The sequence below is a fragment of the Epinephelus moara genome, chromosome 23, assembly GCF_006386435.1.
Source record: "Epinephelus moara isolate mb chromosome 23, YSFRI_EMoa_1.0, whole genome shotgun sequence".
In the NCBI taxonomy this organism is placed as follows: Eukaryota; Metazoa; Chordata; class Actinopteri; order Perciformes; family Serranidae; genus Epinephelus; species Epinephelus moara.
Genome location: NC_065528.1, coordinates 6,274,959 through 6,295,172, shown reverse-complemented (window position 1 = coordinate 6,295,172; position 20,214 = coordinate 6,274,959). Strand labels below are relative to the sequence as shown.

General features: G+C 41.1%; 2 protein-coding genes across 2 annotated transcripts in view; both read left to right on the top strand.

Annotated features, from left to right (window-relative positions):
- LOC126384739 (NXPE family member 3-like) overlaps positions 1-13,109 on the top strand; it is a 16,577-nt gene extending 3,468 nt beyond the window's left edge. The window contains exons 2-7 of the mRNA XM_050035993.1: positions 2,520-2,673; positions 3,091-3,531; positions 6,743-7,038; positions 7,599-7,669; positions 11,572-11,775; positions 11,858-13,109. Coding sequence (XP_049891950.1) covers positions 2,572-2,673; positions 3,091-3,531; positions 6,743-7,038; positions 7,599-7,669; positions 11,572-11,775; positions 11,858-12,411 — 1,668 coding nt within the window. The 5' untranslated portion in view covers positions 2,520-2,571 and the 3' untranslated portion in view covers positions 12,412-13,109. The remainder of the gene's footprint in view (positions 1-2,519; positions 2,674-3,090; positions 3,532-6,742; positions 7,039-7,598; positions 7,670-11,571; positions 11,776-11,857) is intronic.
- The window catches only part of LOC126384742 (NXPE family member 3-like), a 105,454-nt gene that overhangs the window by 69,071 nt on the left and 16,169 nt on the right, over positions 1-20,214 (top strand). The window lies entirely within an intron of this gene.

Here is a 20,214-nt window from a genome sequence, read left to right as displayed (position 1 = left end):
TCAGTTAAAGAAACTCAGTGGCATGGCCAGAATGGACCAGAATGACACCCTATCACCTGATGGGGAATGGCAAAGTGGAGTGTATAAACAGGACATTGTTGCAAATGCTTAAGACACTGACAGACACACGAATCAAACTGGAAGGAGTCTCTGGACAAACTGGCGTATGCCTGTAACTGTACCCATTGTGAAGTGACGGGTTATTCACCATTTTACCTTCTATTCGGGAGGTCACTGAGACTTCCAGTTTATATGCTCTTTGGATTGAACACAGAGTCAGGCTCCAGTAACCAGCGATAGTACGTGAAGAAATGGAAACAAGGAATGGAGGAAGCATACGCCATCACAAATGAAATGCTCAGAAAGCTGCTGAAAGGAGTAAAAAGCACTATGACTCAAAAGATTGAAAGGAGTTCAGTGCTGCAACCTGGTGACCAAGTCCTGATCAAAAACCTAACACCAAGAAGAGGGCCAGGTGGACTCTGTGATTATTGGGAAGACACAGCTCACACTTTAGTTAGACAAATGGGGTCTGACCTGCTGATTTACAAAGTGAGACCAGAAAAGGATCAGGGACGCTCCATAGTATTGCACAGACACCTGCTCATGTCCTGTGACTATTTACCTTTTCAGACACAACCAGGAGTAACCAAAGAGAACAAGATCAACTGGAAAAGGAGACACCAGCCTGCATCATAGCCTCAAGAGTCTGATGCCGAACCTGAGGAGCTGACCTACCAGCTGCCACGAAGCACCCACAGAGACACTTCACCTATGATCAGCTTGGTATGCCTTCCTGCTACAGCATCCAGACAGCATTGCAGCTGTTTCCTGTCTACCCTGCACCAGGACTGGTCTCATGGCTGCCACCACTAAAGCCATACTACCTTCAGCAACCCTGTATGTATGGACTCCAGCAAGCATCAACCTACGGAGTTGACATGTTTGACTAGAACCATGGACTGTCTGAATAGATGTTTCCACAGACGGTGTTAGTGGACGATTTGCAGTCTGCTTATACAGATCATTAAACCTGGTGGACTGTTGATCAAGAGCATGTGGAAAGACTGTTTATGGACTGTTTATACAGTAGCCAGTCAAAAGACATGGACTGTGAATATGGATTGTTGACTTTACCCATATCCTGTTTACAAACATCTTAGGAAGCTCATGATTTGTGGGTTAAAATCTGGAATAAGGTAAATGAATGACAGTTTATAAGGGTTGACTTAAACCATTAAATTGGATAAACTGGATAGAATGCTAAAAGGTTGTTATATTACATTTTTTTTTACATCATTGTTCATTAATTTAAGATGTAAGTGTTTTTTTTCTGTGTTCTACAACATGGTCGGTGTGGTACTTTTGGAACCAAAAGTAACTGTTTAGACATGGTACCTAGACCCTAGCGTTTCTACAGCAAACAGTACCCTTAAATGTTGGCGGGGTTGTTGTTGCTCACTGCTCCATCCAGCACTCACTGTATATCCTCATAGATGGAACATCTGCACCTCATTTATCATCCACAGAGCAAGGTTGCACGCCGACATACCGACAAAATAGATCAGGCTACAGTGTGTGTGTGTGGTGTGTGTGGTGTGTGTGGTGTGTGTGGTGTGTGTGGTGTGTGTGGTGTGTGTGTGTCCCACGGAAACAATGCCAATGTAAAGTCAATTACGATCCTTTTTCGTGATGGACACATGAATACCCTGATTCAACAACGTCCTGTATACACACAAAAACACGAAAGTGTTCTTGATATTAAAATATATTCCTCTGTTATAATTTCCCATCAATAATAATGATATTGATGATAATAATAACACGATAGTTCGGCTGTACTACATATTTGATATATTCAAATACCTGGGAACTCACGATATTTTCCTCATACAAGTAAAGTTCTCGTTGAGGAAATGTCACTGTCACTCCATTTTGTGTAAACTGTGAACTCACATGTTGTGGTATCTTTTTTACTGTTATCAGCATTAGTTACACCGTTTCATGCACTTTGGGGACTTTTTGTGAGAGTTTATTGAGGTTGAGAAGTTTTGCTGTATAATATTTGAGAAAGCAGTTTGCCTTTGGTAAATACTGTGTGTATGGTAGCTGAAAAAGTGTGTACTCTCTACACAAAGATGTTTCTCCCGTACTTCTTTGTAAATAGTTACATATAAGAATTGTTTGAGTTAAGTGCTCATTGTGATTCTTATTACCTGTTTTTCAGGGGTGTAACAACTGTGCTATTCAAATATTTACATGATGTTGCAAAGTGTTCATTATGTGGTCACCTAATGACTGGTGTTAAACTGCAAGAGAGACAGAGAGGCTGCTGTCTTTGGTTGTGAATTTGATTGATGGTTGATCAAAGGAATTACCTGTAAGACCGGATCTAGTCATGATAGCTGAAAGTTGGACATGTCACACTACTTGTATAGAGAGAATTTTACAATCAGGTTCAAGTCTCAGCATAACAAGGTTTCACTTACCGCTTTGTTCTTTGTCTTTTATGTTTCCAGTACCAGAGGAAGTGGTTACAGTGCTGTGCTACGGCCATAGATCAGGACTGTCATGAAGGCCAGAGCTTGTACAAGAAGGCAGTACGGCACCATTCTCCTCGTTCTGGCCGTGGCTGTCTTAATCTTAGTGCTACACAACATGGACGTTCTGGAGGTGAGAACGTGTTTTTAGTGGGATCACTTGAATGATGGACCCCATTTGAAATGTTTAATGTTGGTCAGGTTTCAGGGTATACTTTTTAAATATGTGTTTCACTGTGATTCAAGATAACAGTAATGTTCTTCACTGTAATTAAATGCAGTTTGAGTTAAATGTTAATTTTCCTCTCAGTCCTGTGATTATGCCGGCAATATTCTGTAAACCCCCGACAAGATAAAAATCCTCAGTGTTTTCTGTCCTACTTTTTGGTTGCTTCCCATCAGAGATTTCTGTTTAATTTATAATTTTTATTTTTATTTTTAAATTTGAGCTTGGGCCTTCTTGACCCTTTTGCTTTAGTTAGTAAATTAGCTTGCATTTGCATTTGTTTGATGCGTCTTTGTCACCATCTCTCTCTTGACCCCCTGCCAGTTTCAGGATATAATGAAGTCCATCATCGTCCCAAAAGTTTCCACTGATCCTGACATGAATCACAGCTTCTGCACCTTCCAGCCACTCTCCGCTGAGGACGCTCTGGAGGAACGCCTCCTACTAGACTCCATTGCTTGGCCTGAAACTCCACCTTTGCCATCTCCCGTTTCCCTGGAGCAGACCAGTGATCCAGCTCACAGCACCTTCACCATTCTCCCAAGGAGGGGAGGAGGACAGTGGCACGTAGGGGATCAGCTGGAGGTCATGATAAAAATGTCTGACTTCCATGGTCATCCCAAGAAGTATGGGGGGGACTTCTTACTCGCCCGGCTCCACAACCTGAAGCTTGGTGCAGGTGTAGCTGGGCAAGTGGTGGATCATCTCAATGGGAGCTACTCTGCTGTATTCTCTTTACTCTGGGAAGGAGACGCACAGGTTGAGGTGATGCTAAATACTACTATGTTAAATGTGGTTGTACTGCAGGTGTTAAATCTGTCTTCTAAATGATTATTCACTAAGCTCCACCCCTTTTAGTTACTGCTACACCTGTTAACATTTACTTATAACAGCACAGATGCAGCTTGAAATAACAATGACAGATTTGCCACACGTTTTTGAAACAATGGGACTGTTTCATACAAAAGCAGGGTCTCATTTCTGGCCGTCAACTGTAGATCTTTTGGCTGCAAACTGTCACTAATAGGTTTTATCAGCTGTAGCTTGCTAATTGATACTGTAGCTCTATGAGTTGGGTGAAAACAGTAACTCGTGGAGCTGAAATTTTGTTGTCACCAGCAGACGTGTTTTAAAACGACAAACCCATAAAAGGGGTTTTAAACATGCTGAGGGATACATACATGATAATCAGACTACAGCAATGAGGCTAAAGCTACATGTCTCAGACAGTCAGCATCCTCACCCGTTGAAGACATGGAATTGAAGAAACTGAATAGTTTTTGTGTTGCTAATTTTTGTGTTGCAGTTCGGAGCCAGTTAGTCCTGGTGTTACACGTATGATAGAAAATGTAAAATCAGACTGTTATTTTGTGCTAACATAACCCTGTTTTGTTGATGTGTATGGCGCATATAATGTTGTCTCAGATAACGAGTTTGGCTGGGGTCTTTTTAAGGTGACCAGACATCCTGGCCAAACCCGTTTAAAGGACACAGTAATACTGAAAAACACTGCACTGTATTTTGGAGCACTGCCAAATTGTGATAAATAATAACATAACTAAGATACGTGCAACAAGCAGCTGCTGTCTCCAGAATAAAGGGAACCCTTCATTTAAACCATTAATTAATGTACATGGATTATTAGATCAATAGTTTGTTTTTCTTTTACTATTCATCTTTGAAAATAGGCCTGTTAATCAGATCACTTCAGTAGGGTATAATTTAGTTATTTAAAAATGTCCTATTCATTTTTGTAAAGTATTTTTCATTAGTATATTATTAGTACCACTGATATGCTTTCACTTTTCTATTGCACTCATAAGGCTATATTGATAACGGATTGTAAATGTTACACGACCTGTCCTGAACTAGATGGCGCAGAGTGCAGCCGTCACTGCCAGAGGAATTAGAGATGAAAATATCTAAAATGTGTTTGTAAGCTCCGACACCTTAAAGCCAATCTTGGCTGCAGAAGGTACATTAAAATGACTAATGACTGTTACCTACCTGTCACCTGAGTGTAATGGTTCATGTGTCTTATAAACACAGCCAGGACACTGTGCTCTGTCTCATTCTCAGAGCCAGTCTCTCTGTTTTAACCATCCATATCTGATCTTCCTAATAGTAATAAAACATATCAGCGTTGAAGTCTGATCTTATTCTAAATTATTAAAAACCTTCTGAAATTTAAAATTAAGCCACCAATTTAAGTAATTGATTTAGCTTTTTTAACATGAAAATATTAGTGACTCCTATAAAACTGTACTGGCTATAAATGTTAAACACTGTGAGTCAACTGAACTGAGCTGTTCCCTGCTGAACGAGAGGCTATAGCCGCCCAGTGGCTCTGGTTCCCTGGTTCCCTGGTTCCCTGCTGGCCTTGCTGCTAACAAGAGTCTGTGGCTGTGCAGGTAGTTCGTGCTTTGGCTCGGGGGTCGTCTACGTTACTGTGCTATGGGGTTAGCGTCTTTGGAGAGTCTGTAACTGTGTAGGGTGTTGTTCTTTGGCTCTGTGTGTTTTTATCCGCCACACTCTCTCGCCATCGTCCTCATAATTCACAGAGAAACGGATTGGATTGGATTGTAATGCGTACCAAGCAGTTAAAGATGACTACGTATATTGTTACACCCATAGCCCTAACACACCCCATACCACCACAGATGCTGGCTTTCAACTTTGGGCTGGATGACCTTTTTCCTCTTTAGTCCAGAAGACAAATGCCCATTATTTCCAAATGCAATTTGAAATGTGGATTCTTTAGACCACAGCACACTTTTCCACTTTGTGTCAGTCCATCTCAGATGAGCTCGGGCTCATGAGTCAATTCAATGACAAACTGTGTTTACAGACAATAGTTTTCCAAAGTGTTCCTGAGTCCATGTAGTAATATCTCTTATGTAATCATGTCAGTTTATAATGTAGTGCCAGCTGAGGGATCGAAGGTCACAAGCATTCAGTGTTGGTTTTCAGCCCTCCCCCATGCATTCAGGGGTTTTGCTGGATTCTCTGAATCTTAGATAATATTATTGATTGCAGATGTGAAATCCCCAAAATTCCTTGCAAATGTGCGTTGAGAAAGGTTGTTCTCAAACTGTTGGACCATTTGCCCACACAGGGCAGAGCTTGTTGAGGATTCCCCTTTCAATAGATAAATAAAGATACTATCATCTGTGACCATTTAACCTGTTTAGCTGTGGAATTTTACAAACAGGTGTTTGTCAGCATTCCTCAACTTCCCCAGTCTTTTGTTGCCCCGTCCTTCTTGCACATGTTGCAGACATCAAATTAAGAAAAAGTGCATATTTTACAAGAAACAAAGTTTAGCAGTTCGGACATTAAATATTTTGTCCTTGCACCATATTCAATTGAATATAGGAGGTCAAAAGGAGATTTAAAATCATTGCCATCTGTTCTAAGTTACATTTTACATCGCATCCCACCTTTTTTGGAATTGGGGATGTAGAATGAAATACTGGAAAGGGTAGAAGTAAAGCTAGTTTACTACTATGGGTAGGGAGCTGTTTAGTTGTTTGTGTTAAAACAAACTCACTTGGACGAGGTGACTCCTGTGGATATCACTTGGGTACAGTTCTGTCGGTCCAGTTGGATAGCTTGCTCTTTGATGTGGTTGTTCAGAGTAAAAGGTGTCTAAAAGACATTCATCAAAATAAACCTGTAAAGCTAGATCATGACAGAGCAGGCAAATAGCATTAATAATCTTGATTAATTAATTTGTTGCACTTTTCCATATGTGTTTTTGCGTTTCAAAAGGCTTAAAAAAGGACAATCCTCTTTAAACACTTTAAATGCAGAGTATTGGAGAGTGTCATCCCAAGTCAATCTGTTTTTGGAGGAAATGATTTTTTAAAATGTTTCACAGTATGCGGCTTTAAGTAGCATTCACTTTATTTGTCTTTATTGATATGAGTGAACATGATTGGACTTAGTGAAAACTCTTAATTCTCTATCTAAACAGGTGACGCTGGTTCATCCTAGTGAGGCTATCACTGTGCTAAGCAGGCTGACCAGAGAACATCCTGACAGGATTTACTTCCACAGCCTCTTCCGCTCAGGCTCACTCTCTGAAACTACTGTCTGTAACGTCTGCCTGCATCCAACCCAGCAGCCGCTGTGCAACTACACTGACGTCCGTACAGGCGAGCCTTGGTTCTGCTACAAGCCAAAGAACCTGAGCTGTGACTCCAGGATCAACCATTCCAGGACAAGATACAAAGTAAACATTGAGGCCAATGAGACAAAGCTCTTTCAAAGGTGAGGCAGCAGAGAGACAGGACTGGCATTTTGTATAACTTCCAATGACATACATCCAATGCTACCTGTGTGTCTCCTTGATGGGAACTTCCAGAAGTTTATAAGTGTAGGCAATTAAAATTAAATCTAATAATGTTTGATGCTCTAAAAATAATGCAGATCAAACTAATCAGTCTGAATCACACTAGTTGACTTTCATAGGGAAAACTGGATAGTATTTGCTGTTAGTGAGTGTTTTATTGTAAAGTCTTACATTTTATTTTACATGCGGTCTTCTCACAAACTTTAAGATACACACCTTATATATATATTTATATATAATCATTATAATCTTATAGGCGATAACTTTACAGTAGACATGATGCAGCAATGACATACATTTTGAGTTGCTTTAATGTTAAATCTAAGTCCAACATTTATTTTACTTTTAGGTCTACAAAATTGCGGGTTGTACAACCAAAACAACGTTCTGTAGAGCTGATTTCAGATTTCATCCAGTTTTGTTGTATTTATGTTGTAGTGTGTGTAAGAGATATTTTACTGTGTGTACCTCCTCTCAGGGGTGTCAACTTGAAAGTCTACGTTCGGGCGTCAGGACCTGCCAGTGTCACTGTTTTGCAAAAAAAAATAGGTAAGGCACAGCTTTTCCTCCGCCAAGGAGGTTATGTTTTCGCCGGCGTTGGTCTGTTTGTCTGTTTGTTTGTCTGCAAAATAACTCAAAAAGTTCTGAACGGATTTTCATGAAATTTTCAGGAAAGGCTGATAATGGGACAAGGAACTGATGATAAACAGATGATTTTGGTGGTGATCAGCTGAAGCAAAGTGGATAAAATAATAAAATGGCAGGAAATCCAAGCTGCTTGGCGGAGGTCTGCGCTCTCCGAGTGCTTTTCTAGTTTACTACTGTCAGCACTGGCTATAATTCAAAACTGAATGTGCTGCTGACAGTGAAAGTAGAACAGACGAAAAAAAAACCAATTTGTAAACAACTTATATATTATAAGATATTGCTTTAGTGCTTTGTTTCTCACAACTGTGTGGAGGGAGTATTGATTATTTGTATGTACCAGCGCATCATTACAATGCACAACAACTGAATGAACTGAATGATGATGTAAAAATGCATATTTTTTTGTAAAATAATATGAAAATTTTTCACCCCTGGCTGGCCGATGCGCCGCCATGGGGCCTCTGTGTCAAAAATGCCAGGGCCTCTTTTTGGTCCTAGTCCGTCACTGCTTCAGACTCTGCTCTAGTGTCATTTCCAGGACAATTAGGGCAGGATTCAGGATTTGGGACTGTCCGGGATGTCTGGTCACCCTACTTCATCTGCGCCTACTTCTCTGCTGTTGTCTGACTTCACTCTGTTGAGTGTCTGTGTGTGTGTGTGTATGTGTGGGCGCACGCATGCTGTGAGGAGGAGGTCAGCCCTGACATGCAGAGAGCAGGAGAGAGGCTGCAGAATGATGATGAAACCGAAACTTTAAAAAGTAACGCAGATAATGGCGGAGCTTACTATTATTACAGTCTTAATTAAACTTGCCTTGGGTTGTTTAATGGCGGGTCTCGGGTCCCTGCCCGGGTTTGGTGAAGTCTCCTGGTTGGCCGGTGATAGATTGGTGTCAAACTGTCGTTATAGCCTGTCTGAGTGGTTCACGCCAGGCTGGAATCAAACCCCCCACTGGTGATGTACGCATTGTCTCATTTGATGTTGGCCAATAAGAATCCAGAATGTCATCAAAAGACACATTTTTTTCTCAAAAGAAGCAGGTGTCAAAGCTGTGTTGACAGGAAAGAGGCAGAGGAGAAAACTGCAAAATCACCTGGGGCAGTGTGGGCAGGGCATCAAGGCCACTGTGGCCTTAGGGCAGATATTTTTTTCAGACCCAAGAGAGGAAAGGTGGAAGGCAAGGGCAGTGAAAAATGGCTCCCAAGGTGCATGGATAAAGTGGGACCTGCTGAAGTTGAAGATTTCATGGGCAGAAATGTGGAGTCTGGAGACCTTCCGTATATTCTGTCTCTTACGGTCTTTGTACAAAGCCCTTCCTTCACCATTACACCTGCACACATGGGGCCTGAGAGACAACCCAAACTGCACACTCTGTGGTCAAAAGGGGATATTGGCACACATACTGTCTGCCTGCAAAACAACTCTAACCCATGGACGGTATAGAGGGCGCCATGACAAAGTGCCTCTTGTCTCTTACTGACACACTCAAGCAGGAGAGATGCAAGAGGAGGCCAACCAGTATTAGATCGAAAAAGGCCATCACCTTCATTAAGGAACGAGCCAGGCCTTTCTCAACCAAAAGACCGAAGCCCAGTCTTATGCAAACTGCCACGTCCTGGGAGATGAGGAGCGATGTGCGGAAGAAGCTGGAGTTCCCAGAGGTGGTGCACTGTGGTCAACAGAGGACAAGAACATTTTGGTTCAACTGACAGTGCCATGGGTGGAGTGATGCGAAGAAGCCCATAAGAGAAAGACCTTGGAGGTACCAGTCCCTGGTTCAAGATTGCAGGGACAAAGGATGGCAGGCATGGCTGTTCCCTGCGGAGATCAGTTGCAGAGGTTTCCCAGCCAAGTCAGCCTGGCGATTGTTGTCTGTACCTGGACGAAAGGAGCAAGAAACAAGCAGCTCATAGGATGGGGAGGAGGCAGAACGAGCTTTTTGCTGGATATGGAGAAGACAGGAAGAGGGAAGCTGGAAGCCAGGAGCAAAATGGGCAGTGATTTGGCCACTGCTGCCGGCCCACCAAATGGAGACTGCTGTGGTTAAGGGTGGAAACACTCTGTGAAGGTTGGGTACCACCTGAGGACATCTGCTCCTGGTTAAAGGCTATGGGTACTTCGTGAGGTATCTGGAGATTGCACCCCAAAAGGTGTATGGCTCAATAATAATAATAATAATAATAATAATAATAATAATAATAATTCCTTCAGCCTCAATAGGGATGGGCACTGGTCAGTGCTCTAAACCTAATAATAAAAATAATTTATTGCAAAGTACTGGTCAATGCAAAAGTCCACTTTTCTGGTTCAAGCTTGGGCAACTGTGCTCAAGCCCAAAAAATACAAAAACAATAGGTTCCTAGCACTTTCTGTCCTAAGGACCGTTAGGCCAGCGCTCGACAGTGCGAGCGTTTCACTCCTATTTCCGACTAAAAATAGGTGTGTGTGAACTGTAAAAAATATTTACGGGCACATGTGCGCATAAAAAAATCAGCCGAAGCAGCCTATATTTTTGTCAATAAAAAAATATGATAACCGCAAATGTTGGAGGAACTCCAGCCGCCTTCCCTCTTCCCTCTTCGGTTTTCCAAACCACTGTCGGCACAGTGAATATAAGTCCCACTGTCAGCAGCGTGGAAATAAGTCAAAGTGTGGAGGAGACGGACTGGGAAAAGCGGCGGATCTCCGGGGAAGCCTGCTCCGTTCTCCCCGCAGTGAGGGACCGTTCTCCAAGCTACCGCTGCTGGGCAGCATGGAAATAAGTCAAAGTGTGGCGGAGGAGACGGAACGGGTTAAGCGGTCGACCTCCGGGGAAGCCCTCTCCCCTCTCCCCGCAGTGAGGGACCGTTCTCCAAGCTACCGCTGCTGGGCAGCATGGAAATAAGTCAAAGTGTGGAGGAGACGGACCGGGTTAAGCAGCAGACCTCCGGGGAAGCCTGCCCTGTTCTCCCCGCAGTTAGGGACCATTCTCCACGGCCAGGTTGTCAGCTGGGTGGAAATAAGTCAAAGTGTGGCGGAGACGAGGGACCGTGAAAAGCGGTGGACCTCCGGGGAAGCCTGCTCCGTTCTCCCTGCAGTTAGGGACCGTTTGCCATGGTACTGCTGCTGGGCAGGGTGGAAATAAGTCCTGCAGAGTTACAGAGGACCTGGAGAATGTTTTAGGATAGTAACAACATTATATAAGATAATCATATTGCAAAGATAATATATATAAGATAATAACATTAAAGACAAAATTAAATTGCAATACTTTTTCAAAACTTACTACTATAATTATTTGATCAATTTACATTGTGCCCCTTACTTTTTCAACTTAGGAGCACATGTGCTCCTTGGGAAAAAAGTTTGCGTCAAGCCCTGCGTTAGGCCCTGCCACTTTCATACTCAGGCCCTAACAATCACAATAGTAATCTCCACTAAAACAACAGGTTCCTCACAGTTTCAGTGCTCTTTTTTGCGTAGGCCCTAATTATTATTATTCCTCTGTGCCACAGAGCTCCTACAACTATTACAATAAGCGACAATGATCAATCAATGAGCGACACCATTATGCTGAGTGGCATGTTCTTTTGTCACAATGAATGTGGGCACTGTTGCAATACATTTTCACATTCACTCTCCTGCTTATCATTAGTGCACCAAATGTGTATTCACGCTTTGCATGTATTCATGCTTTATCTGAGGCCGAGTGCCACAGATAAAGCAGGTAAGGAGGAGACCTTGATTTTCGTCTTTTCATGAGATTTATTGACAATAACAAAAACATAAACTAACCCCACCCTTATCCTTTGACTTCCTCTCAGGTCAACCAGAGGTGAAGAGCAGCAATGTGACATCTAGACCCTCTGGCTATTACTACCAGGGTTTGTGGCAAACACTGGATGGTCCCACAGTTCACCAATTCAACATTTCTGCCATCAGTCAGTGTCTGAAAGACAACGTGGTCCACATGTATGGAGACTCCACCATCAGGCAGTGGTTTGAATACCTCAACGCCATACTACCAGGTAGCTGATCCACAGGATTTCTGGCAACAGTTTGATTTTGTTCACACTGCAGCTTAATCTGTTCCATCTGTCATACTTTTAGATCTTAAGGAGTTCGACCTGCACGGCCCTTGGAAAGTTGGACCTTACATCTCCTTGGACTATGCAAACAACATCTTGGTGACATACCGATGCCACGGTCCTCCACTCAGTTTTACCATTGTCCCAATCAGCGAGTTTCGTTACATTGCCAATGAACTAGATGGCTTAATTGGAGGCACCAATACTGTTGTAGTTTTTGGCATCTGGGCTCACTTTTGCCCCTTCCCCATGGAGGTGTACATCCGGCGGCTGCAGAACATCCGCAGGGCGGTGGTGCGGCTGCTCGACAGGGCTCCAGGCACAGTGGTCATCATCCGGACAGGGAACCCAAGAGCTCCGGCACTTGACGTGGCGCTAACCTTCGGTGACTGGTACTCGCTGCAGCATGATAAGATGCTCAGAGCTATGTTCAAAGGACTGAATGTTTATCTGGTTGATGCCTGGGAGATGGTTGTGGCCCACCACCTGCCGCACAACATCCATCCATCAGCTCCCATTATTAAGAATATGCTTAATGTTCTCTTGTCATATGTATGTCCTCAAAAGGGTGGCTAGATGTGTGTGTGTTGGGGGAGAGAACTGGAGATTCAAGTGCACACTTGAGTTTACATGTTGTCTCTGTGATTTTACCAAATGCTGCATCTTGCCTTCAGTAGTCCCCAGCACAGACCAGTGTATCCAGCAAAAGACGTGTTTTGTCTTTAAATCTTGTGAGTTATAATGAAGCAGATTTGTTGACTCGTGTTTGAAAATGCCTCTATTAAGCCATGTTTACTGTGTATTTTTTATGTGTTTTGAAATAATTGAACTTTACTGTGCTTCATAGAAACTCCACCGTTGTCTAGTGTTTTGGAGGTCTACCTGCAGAGTAACACAGACACACCATCATACAAGTATGTGCTGTATCAAGAAGACATCCTCAAGTTGGCATCTTGTGACCCGTCATACGCCTTACTGTCAGGGAGAACAACAGTTTTACACATACAGGACCTTTATGAATCAGAGAAAGCACCTACACTGGAGCTCATGAACAGTGCAAATGCTGTTGCATTAAGTGAGTAATCAAAATTAGAGTTACTGCAATGTCGAACAGTGTAATAATAATAATAAAAAAAATAATCAACAACAAAAACACTGTTTGACAGAATAAGCACTTTTAAGTTGTCTCCTGCTTCTAAGTCATGGTTTCAAGATTATCCTGTTGTAGCAGTGCAACACCGATTTGAAATAAATAAATCTTAATATCAAGATCATTAAGTGAATTTCTTTTATTTATTCATATGTGTATGTGTATGTATGTGTGTGTGTATGTACACACATATATATTTATATTGTGCTACATTGCACTTTTTAAATTGATTGTTTATTTTATGTTGCTATCTATGTACAAAGGTCTCTCTTGAAAATGAGATCTCCCAACGGCACTTACCTATTTAAATAAAGGTTAATTCCCAATAAAGACACTATGCTAACTATTGCTTAAATATTGACTTTAAAACTGTTTAGAAATGCAAAATAATGTAAACTTGTGATTAAAAATGCAATTAATGAACTTAATAAGGAAACTATCTGCATTAGCTAAAGGACATGTTTCTTTAATTTATAAAACTTTGTTAGAGCACACACTAATTTCAGTAGGCATAATAACATTTTGGAATAAGAACTGCCCTGAATCATCGATAGACTGGGCCAGAGTTTGAGAGAATTTTTCCCATTCCTCACAAAACTTAAAACATAAATTAATGAGAAAAGGAAACAATCCTAAAACACCTCCCTAATCACCTGACCTGCCTCCAGGTGATTTTTGTGGCACCAGGTGAGTAGGGAGGTGCTTTAGGATTGTTTCCTTTTCCCCAAGCTCAAAGGTTTCATCCAGGGGACACGTCTGGATGTGGAAGCATCAACAGGGCCGTGACAATGGAGCTGTGGAAATGTATGTTGTCACAAAAACGACCCCTTAATACTTGCTATGATTTCCCAAAACTTCGTTAACATTTCTCACCTGTGTGCTGGATGTATGGGCTCCAGCAGATTGACAGACGCCATCATGGCAAGCAAAATGGACACTACGCTGCGTTCACAGTGCTATGTGGAAATCGGACATATCAGCACTTAAAATGTAGCTGTTGAACTGCAAAATCTGGCATAATTTCACTCTTATACCGCAATTGGTGCTCAGTACTATCTAAAACAGATTTCTAAATGGAAGTTTGTCACTGGCATCAATTTTTACACTGCCAATCAAAAATTGCCAATTGATGCCACGCCCCCCACGCCACATCAGGGTCAAAAGTCTGAAACTCAAACATATTTGAAACTGAAAAAAAAAAAAGATCTGAAAGGGAAAAAAAGATTTGAAAGTGAAAAAATAAGATTTGAAACTAAAAAATAAGATCTGAATCTGAAAAGGTAAAACATACAACTGAAAAAAATAAGACCTCAAATGTCAAAATAGATATGGAGGTGAAAAGTGAAAATAAATTATTCTTTCAAAAGAATTACCAAAGTCAATCAAAATTATATTTAACCTGAAAAAACGTTTCAAACACTTATTTTTATTTTGAATACATTGTTGTATTTTTCAAAATTCAAGATCAACACATGAATTTTCAGTTTCAAATTTTATTTTTTCAAGTACAAAACTTTTGACCCTAATGTAGCTCCATATACCTGCAAGTTGTGTTGAAAAAAAGAGAAAAGAAGAATTCTGGTATTCCAGTAAAAGAGAAGCAGATGGGAAAGCAGGTAAAGGGAAGGGAACACCATTTTGATAAACAAACTACATGCAGACCTGCATGATCACAGTTTGTGGACTTCTATAATTTAGCAAAGAAAAAAAAAATCATCGGCTGACCTTCAAAGCAAATGTAACACGTAACAAGAGCCTTCATAGAAATATAGTGGAGTCAAAAGTACAATAGGCTATTTGTCTTTCAATTTTAGTGGAGTCAAAGTAATACATTTTCCAAAAAATCATATCAAAGTAAAGTTCAGATACTCAAAAACTGCACTTAAGTACAATATTTAAGTAAATGTATTTCATCACTATCCAAAACTGAAAATACAAACTGGAATAACCACATGAAATGGGGAGTATTTTTGTTTAAGGTACTTTAACATTCATTTGGAGTTGAACATAATATTAAGTGTACTGCACTTTCAGTCAGTTTTTTTAAGGGAAATAAAAAACAGTTGACAAAACAGGTTGTGCAAACACAACCATTTAAAATTTGTTATATGCGGGTGTTTTATACATAATGCATTTTGTAAACTGTTTGTACTACTGCTGCAAAGTCTTGGCAGAATGTGAACTACGTGCAGACTTTGTTGCATTAAATAAATCCAATCCGCAGCAAAGTCACTTGTACAACTAAAATAAAGCCAAATAATAAAGGTTTTCTGTCTTCCATGAACTTCAAGTTTGTTCAAACTTAAGATGTTGATTTATGTAACAACCAGTTGTAAGGATACAAGAATCTTAGGAATGTCTGTAAAATCAGTTATGGACATCCATCATTATTATTTTGAAAGTTTTTGACATTTTTGAAAGGACTACCTCAATGATGACCCCATAGAACCTTGGCACAGACCAAATGTCCACATAATATGCAGCTAAATTTCCATTTTACAAAACTAAAATCAAAAAAAGAAAACAGATATGCATTTTAAAAACAAGATGACATGCTGTTTTGAATGTGATTTAGACTTTTTATCCAGTTTTTAACTACCGTTTCAAGTTACACTTTTATTTTTTAGTTTGCACATAAATATTGATACATACATACACAAACATACATACAGTACTCATATCTACATACCTTAACAGAAATGTTGAGTATATATTACTAAAACACAATTACAAAATACTCTCTACCTTATCACAGGTCAAAAACCTCTTCAGTAGGACAACAAGGGAAGAAATGAGAAAATATTACTTTCGAGGGGTGTACTTGCATGTCTGATTCTCCCTCACAGATCTCTGAAAAGACAAGAGAGATTAAACAGTGACACAATATCAGCTACAGCTTTATTCATAGGAAAGATGATGCATTCATGGACCTTACCACCAGCTTGGCCCTTTCCCTGTTGGCCAGCCTTCCTTTTATTAGGGGTCTGACGGCAGAGAGGCCTGAGACAGGTTATCCCAGCTTTTTAGCTGCTGTCCTGCAGGTGGGTGCTTGTTCCCTGACCTCTTTTTTCAGGGAATGGCAATGCAACTGCATGTTAACAGAATGGATGGACAGGGTGCTGAGACTGGGGTTGCCAACTTTGGGTACTTGGCCAGTGTGAGATTTTGATGTCATTTTGATGCCATGTTTGAACGATTATCTCCCTGCCTTTGAGCACTTTTTTTTAAACTTGTTGTGACGACCCTCTCTGCCCTGCCTGCCTTGTTGTGTTCTCCCTTGCAGGTAGCAGTGGGCGTGGCTGCGGGTAATCAGGGAAGTGGCAGCACCTGAGCTCAGTGAGCTTTTAAAAGCTCTGGCTGCTCACTGCTCTTTCTCTTCTCCTTCCTGAGGCAGCATTTGGTTTTGGGTTTGGTTTTATCTTAGTTTCCGCAGCCTACCACTAAAAAAGAACCTAACTAAACATGGTGTTTGCAATCAGTAAAGTCAGTGGTGTAGGTGAGGGCATGAGTGAAACAATGTATGTGTGTGATGTTGTAGGGTGCAGAAACTAAGATAAAACCAAACCCAAAACCAGGGCAGAGAGGGTCGTCACAATGTTTAAAGCACATCTGGGAATATCTGTTATTTGGACAACATATATGTAGCAAGCGAAGGGCAACAGACCCAGCACTAGGACCCAGGCAAGTGGGCAGAGTCTATAAAGAGGGGAGGGGAACTCACCTGGGTCTTTCTGGAGGTGTGGTGTAAGGGAAAGGAGGTTGTGATAATAAACTATTATAACCCATGTAAAAGGATTGAACTAGACATGATGTTAGGAGTTCAGGGTCAGGATAGGCATAGGGTAATTTGGTGTGGGGATTTTAACGCACACAATCCACTCTGGGGGGGGCGGGCACCTATGTTAATGGCCAAGCAATAGAGGCTCTTTTAGAGGAAAAAGAGTTGGTGTGTCTGAATGATGGGAGAGGTACTAGGGTAGATGTACGTACAGGACAGGACTCTGCTCCGGACCTGACGTTGGTGTCTAATACTTTGGCTAGGAAATGTAGTTGGGAAATATGGGATGAGTCATGTGTTGGAATTGACCACTATCCAATTATGACAGCTAGATATTGAGGTGGAAAGATTATCAACACGAGGAGGGGGAAGGTGGGTGTTTGAAAAGGCAGACTGGGAAACGTATGAGATAATTAGTGAAGAAAGAGTGGCAGTAGTTGATGAAAATCAGGATATTAATGAGTTAAATGAGAGTTTTTGTTTTTTGTTTTTTTTTGTAAAGCCCAGGCTGTAGTAAAGAGAACGATAAAACAAGCAAAGCAGGGGCGTCGTTTCAGCAAAATCTAAGGTATGGCAATATGACATGACGTCACAGAGCTATTGATGATGGAGTTTAAAAATATGAACTTATATAAAACTTCACTTTGGTCTTTGACCTGTCAGAAGTACATACTATGCCATTGAAAACTGTTTCAAAGGACATGAAGCTGTTTCTCACATACCTCATGTCTGCATGTAACGCACGACTTGGTGAGAGCAGTGAAAACATCGGACCTATTTCGGCGCATATTTCAGCACCACGGACAGCGAGCGGACGTTTAATTATCATTAGTCGTGTTTAACTTCACAGAAAATAAAGAAAATAAATGAATTACAAGCTCATTTCTAGAAGATAACCAAGGGGTCCAGTGTATGAAACACAGTAAAACAAAGGCCAATTTGGTACAATACTGTATAGGCGACTTTATTGGAGTGTCTCCAGAGACCGAAAATACAAGCTTAACATGCCGACACGAAGAAAATAACCCACATACAATCAGACAGTCTTCAAGTCATCATTTAGACAGGCTGTCTACAGCGTTTAAAAGAACCAGGGGCTATATTAGCTCAAGGCTTTTTTTTTTTTTTTGCACCGACCTGCACCAGGCCGTTATTTGGTTACAGTTCCTGTCTAGAATGTTTTTAGTGCAAAAATACTGTATAATGTAGGGGTGAGTTCGTGTACAAAAATCTCTAAACATTTAGAGTGGGTAATTTTTTTTTCGTGTACACGTGTACACGGGTTTCACCGCTGGGTGGTGCTATTGCATTATACCAGTAAAGCCCCAGTTATCCGAATACCAACCGAACGGGCCATTTAACCAACAGTTACAGGCCGCCACACCGAAATATTGCCATCCTGACGGCCCGCCATCCCAAATTCTGGTCCCTGAGTCCTGACAGTAAGCTATGGCGAGCTTGTAGAAGCTGTATTCCCCATGCATGTCTGCGATTTTCACCGGGGAAGCACGTGAGTAATTCACGCTGACTTTACCTGTTTTTCAGCGAAATCTATTGGTAATTTTGTTAAAAGGCATGGCATATAGGTCCACAGTAACTTATCATTATTATTATTATTATTATTATTATTATTATTGGGTCTTATAAGAGGGGCTACAATGAGTACCGGGCCATCAAATCACAGCATCCGCGGTGAGAGGACACGGAATTGTGTGCGCTTTTACGCACGCGGGTCAAGGCAATCTCGGATATTTGATGTGGGAAAGATGTAGTCAGATGTATTATCTAAAACAGGTAATACATCTGGCTACATCTTTCCCACACCGTCCATTCGTCCGTAGCAGGAGTCATGTGCACCACTTCACCACTGACCCGTGCGTAAAAGCGCAAACAGTCCCTCAAGGAGGGACAGTCATGAGGCAATGAATGAGGAAATGATCACCCGGGCGTTTAATCGGACCGGCGTTTAATGCGCAAAATGGGGTCAAACCCCTGGCGGCTATTAGGTGCCCGGCGGCTATTTGCCGCTGGGCAACTATTTGGAAATATATGTAACTCACATAACTCTTAACTTGCAGAGGAGCGAAGTGGCGAACAATTTGATTCAATAACACTCCTATTCACTAACACGTATTCACTGATGAGCATATTATTGACCTATTTAAGTGCAATACAATGAAAACAACCAGCCAGTGCGCCTCGAGTGAGATGACTACAGAACCTCTCTCTTTTTTTTCCTCCCGATTCCAAGGTATGGCAGCTGCCATACCTCACCATACCTAAATGATGCCTATGAAGCAAAGAGAGAAAATTGGCAAAGATTTTGCAATAAGATTGGAAGAACAACTCCGGTAGGAAATGTATGGAACATGATCAAGAGAATGGGGGGTAATAGAAAGGAGTGGGAGTATCCAGGTTTAGAATCTGAAGGACAACTAGCAGTTACTGACAGGGATAAATCAGAGATGATGGTCAAAGCATTTTTAGCTGAGTACATGGTTCAGGAAATTTGACAGAAGAGGGAAGAAGAAGAAGAGAAATAACAAAAAGACAACACTTAGATGGATTAGAAAGGAGTATGACTATGGAGGATGAGTCAACTAACTCTCCATTCACTTTAGATGAAATGAAGAGAGCTATTTGTAAATCAGGCAATACTTCTCCAGGAAAAGACCTAGTATGTTATATAATGTTGAGACATCTTAGTAACAGGGCATTGAGTAAACTTTTGGTTCTCTATAATAAAGTGTGGGAAGAAGGAAGGCTACCAAAAGCTTGGAAAGAGGCTGCAATAGTACCTATAAGGAAACCTAGGAAGGATCCTTCGAAGCCCTCTAATTATAGGCCAATAGCCCTCACGTCAAATGTATGTAAGATCATGGAAAGAATGGTCACTGAAAGGCTGACATATTTTACAGAAAAGAAAGGAATACTGTTGCATTATCAAAGTGGGTTTAGAAAAGGAAGGGGAACCTTGGATCCTATCATTTGCTTAGAACATGAAATAAGAAAAGCACAAATCAATAAAGAGTCAGTTATAGCAGTATTTTTTGATGTTGAAAAAGCTTATGATATGATATGGAAAGACAGACTTCTGATAAAGTTAAAGTTAATGGGGTTAGGAGGGAGAATATTCAATTGGATAAAGGATTTTATGACATATAGAACTATCCAGGTAAGGATAGGAAATGAAATATCGAGTCAATGTGTGGTGGAAAATGGTACCCCGCAAGTGAGTGTAATAAGCCCATTATTTTTTCAATTATGATAAATGATGTTTTCTCTCAGATTCAATCAGACATAGGCAGATCTCTTTTTGCTGATGATGGGGCAGTGTGGAAAAGGGGTAGGAACATCATGCATATTAATGGAAAGGTGCAAGAAGCCATAGATAAAATCGAGCAGTGGTCATATGATTGGGGATTTAAATTTTCAGCAGAGAAAAAAAATA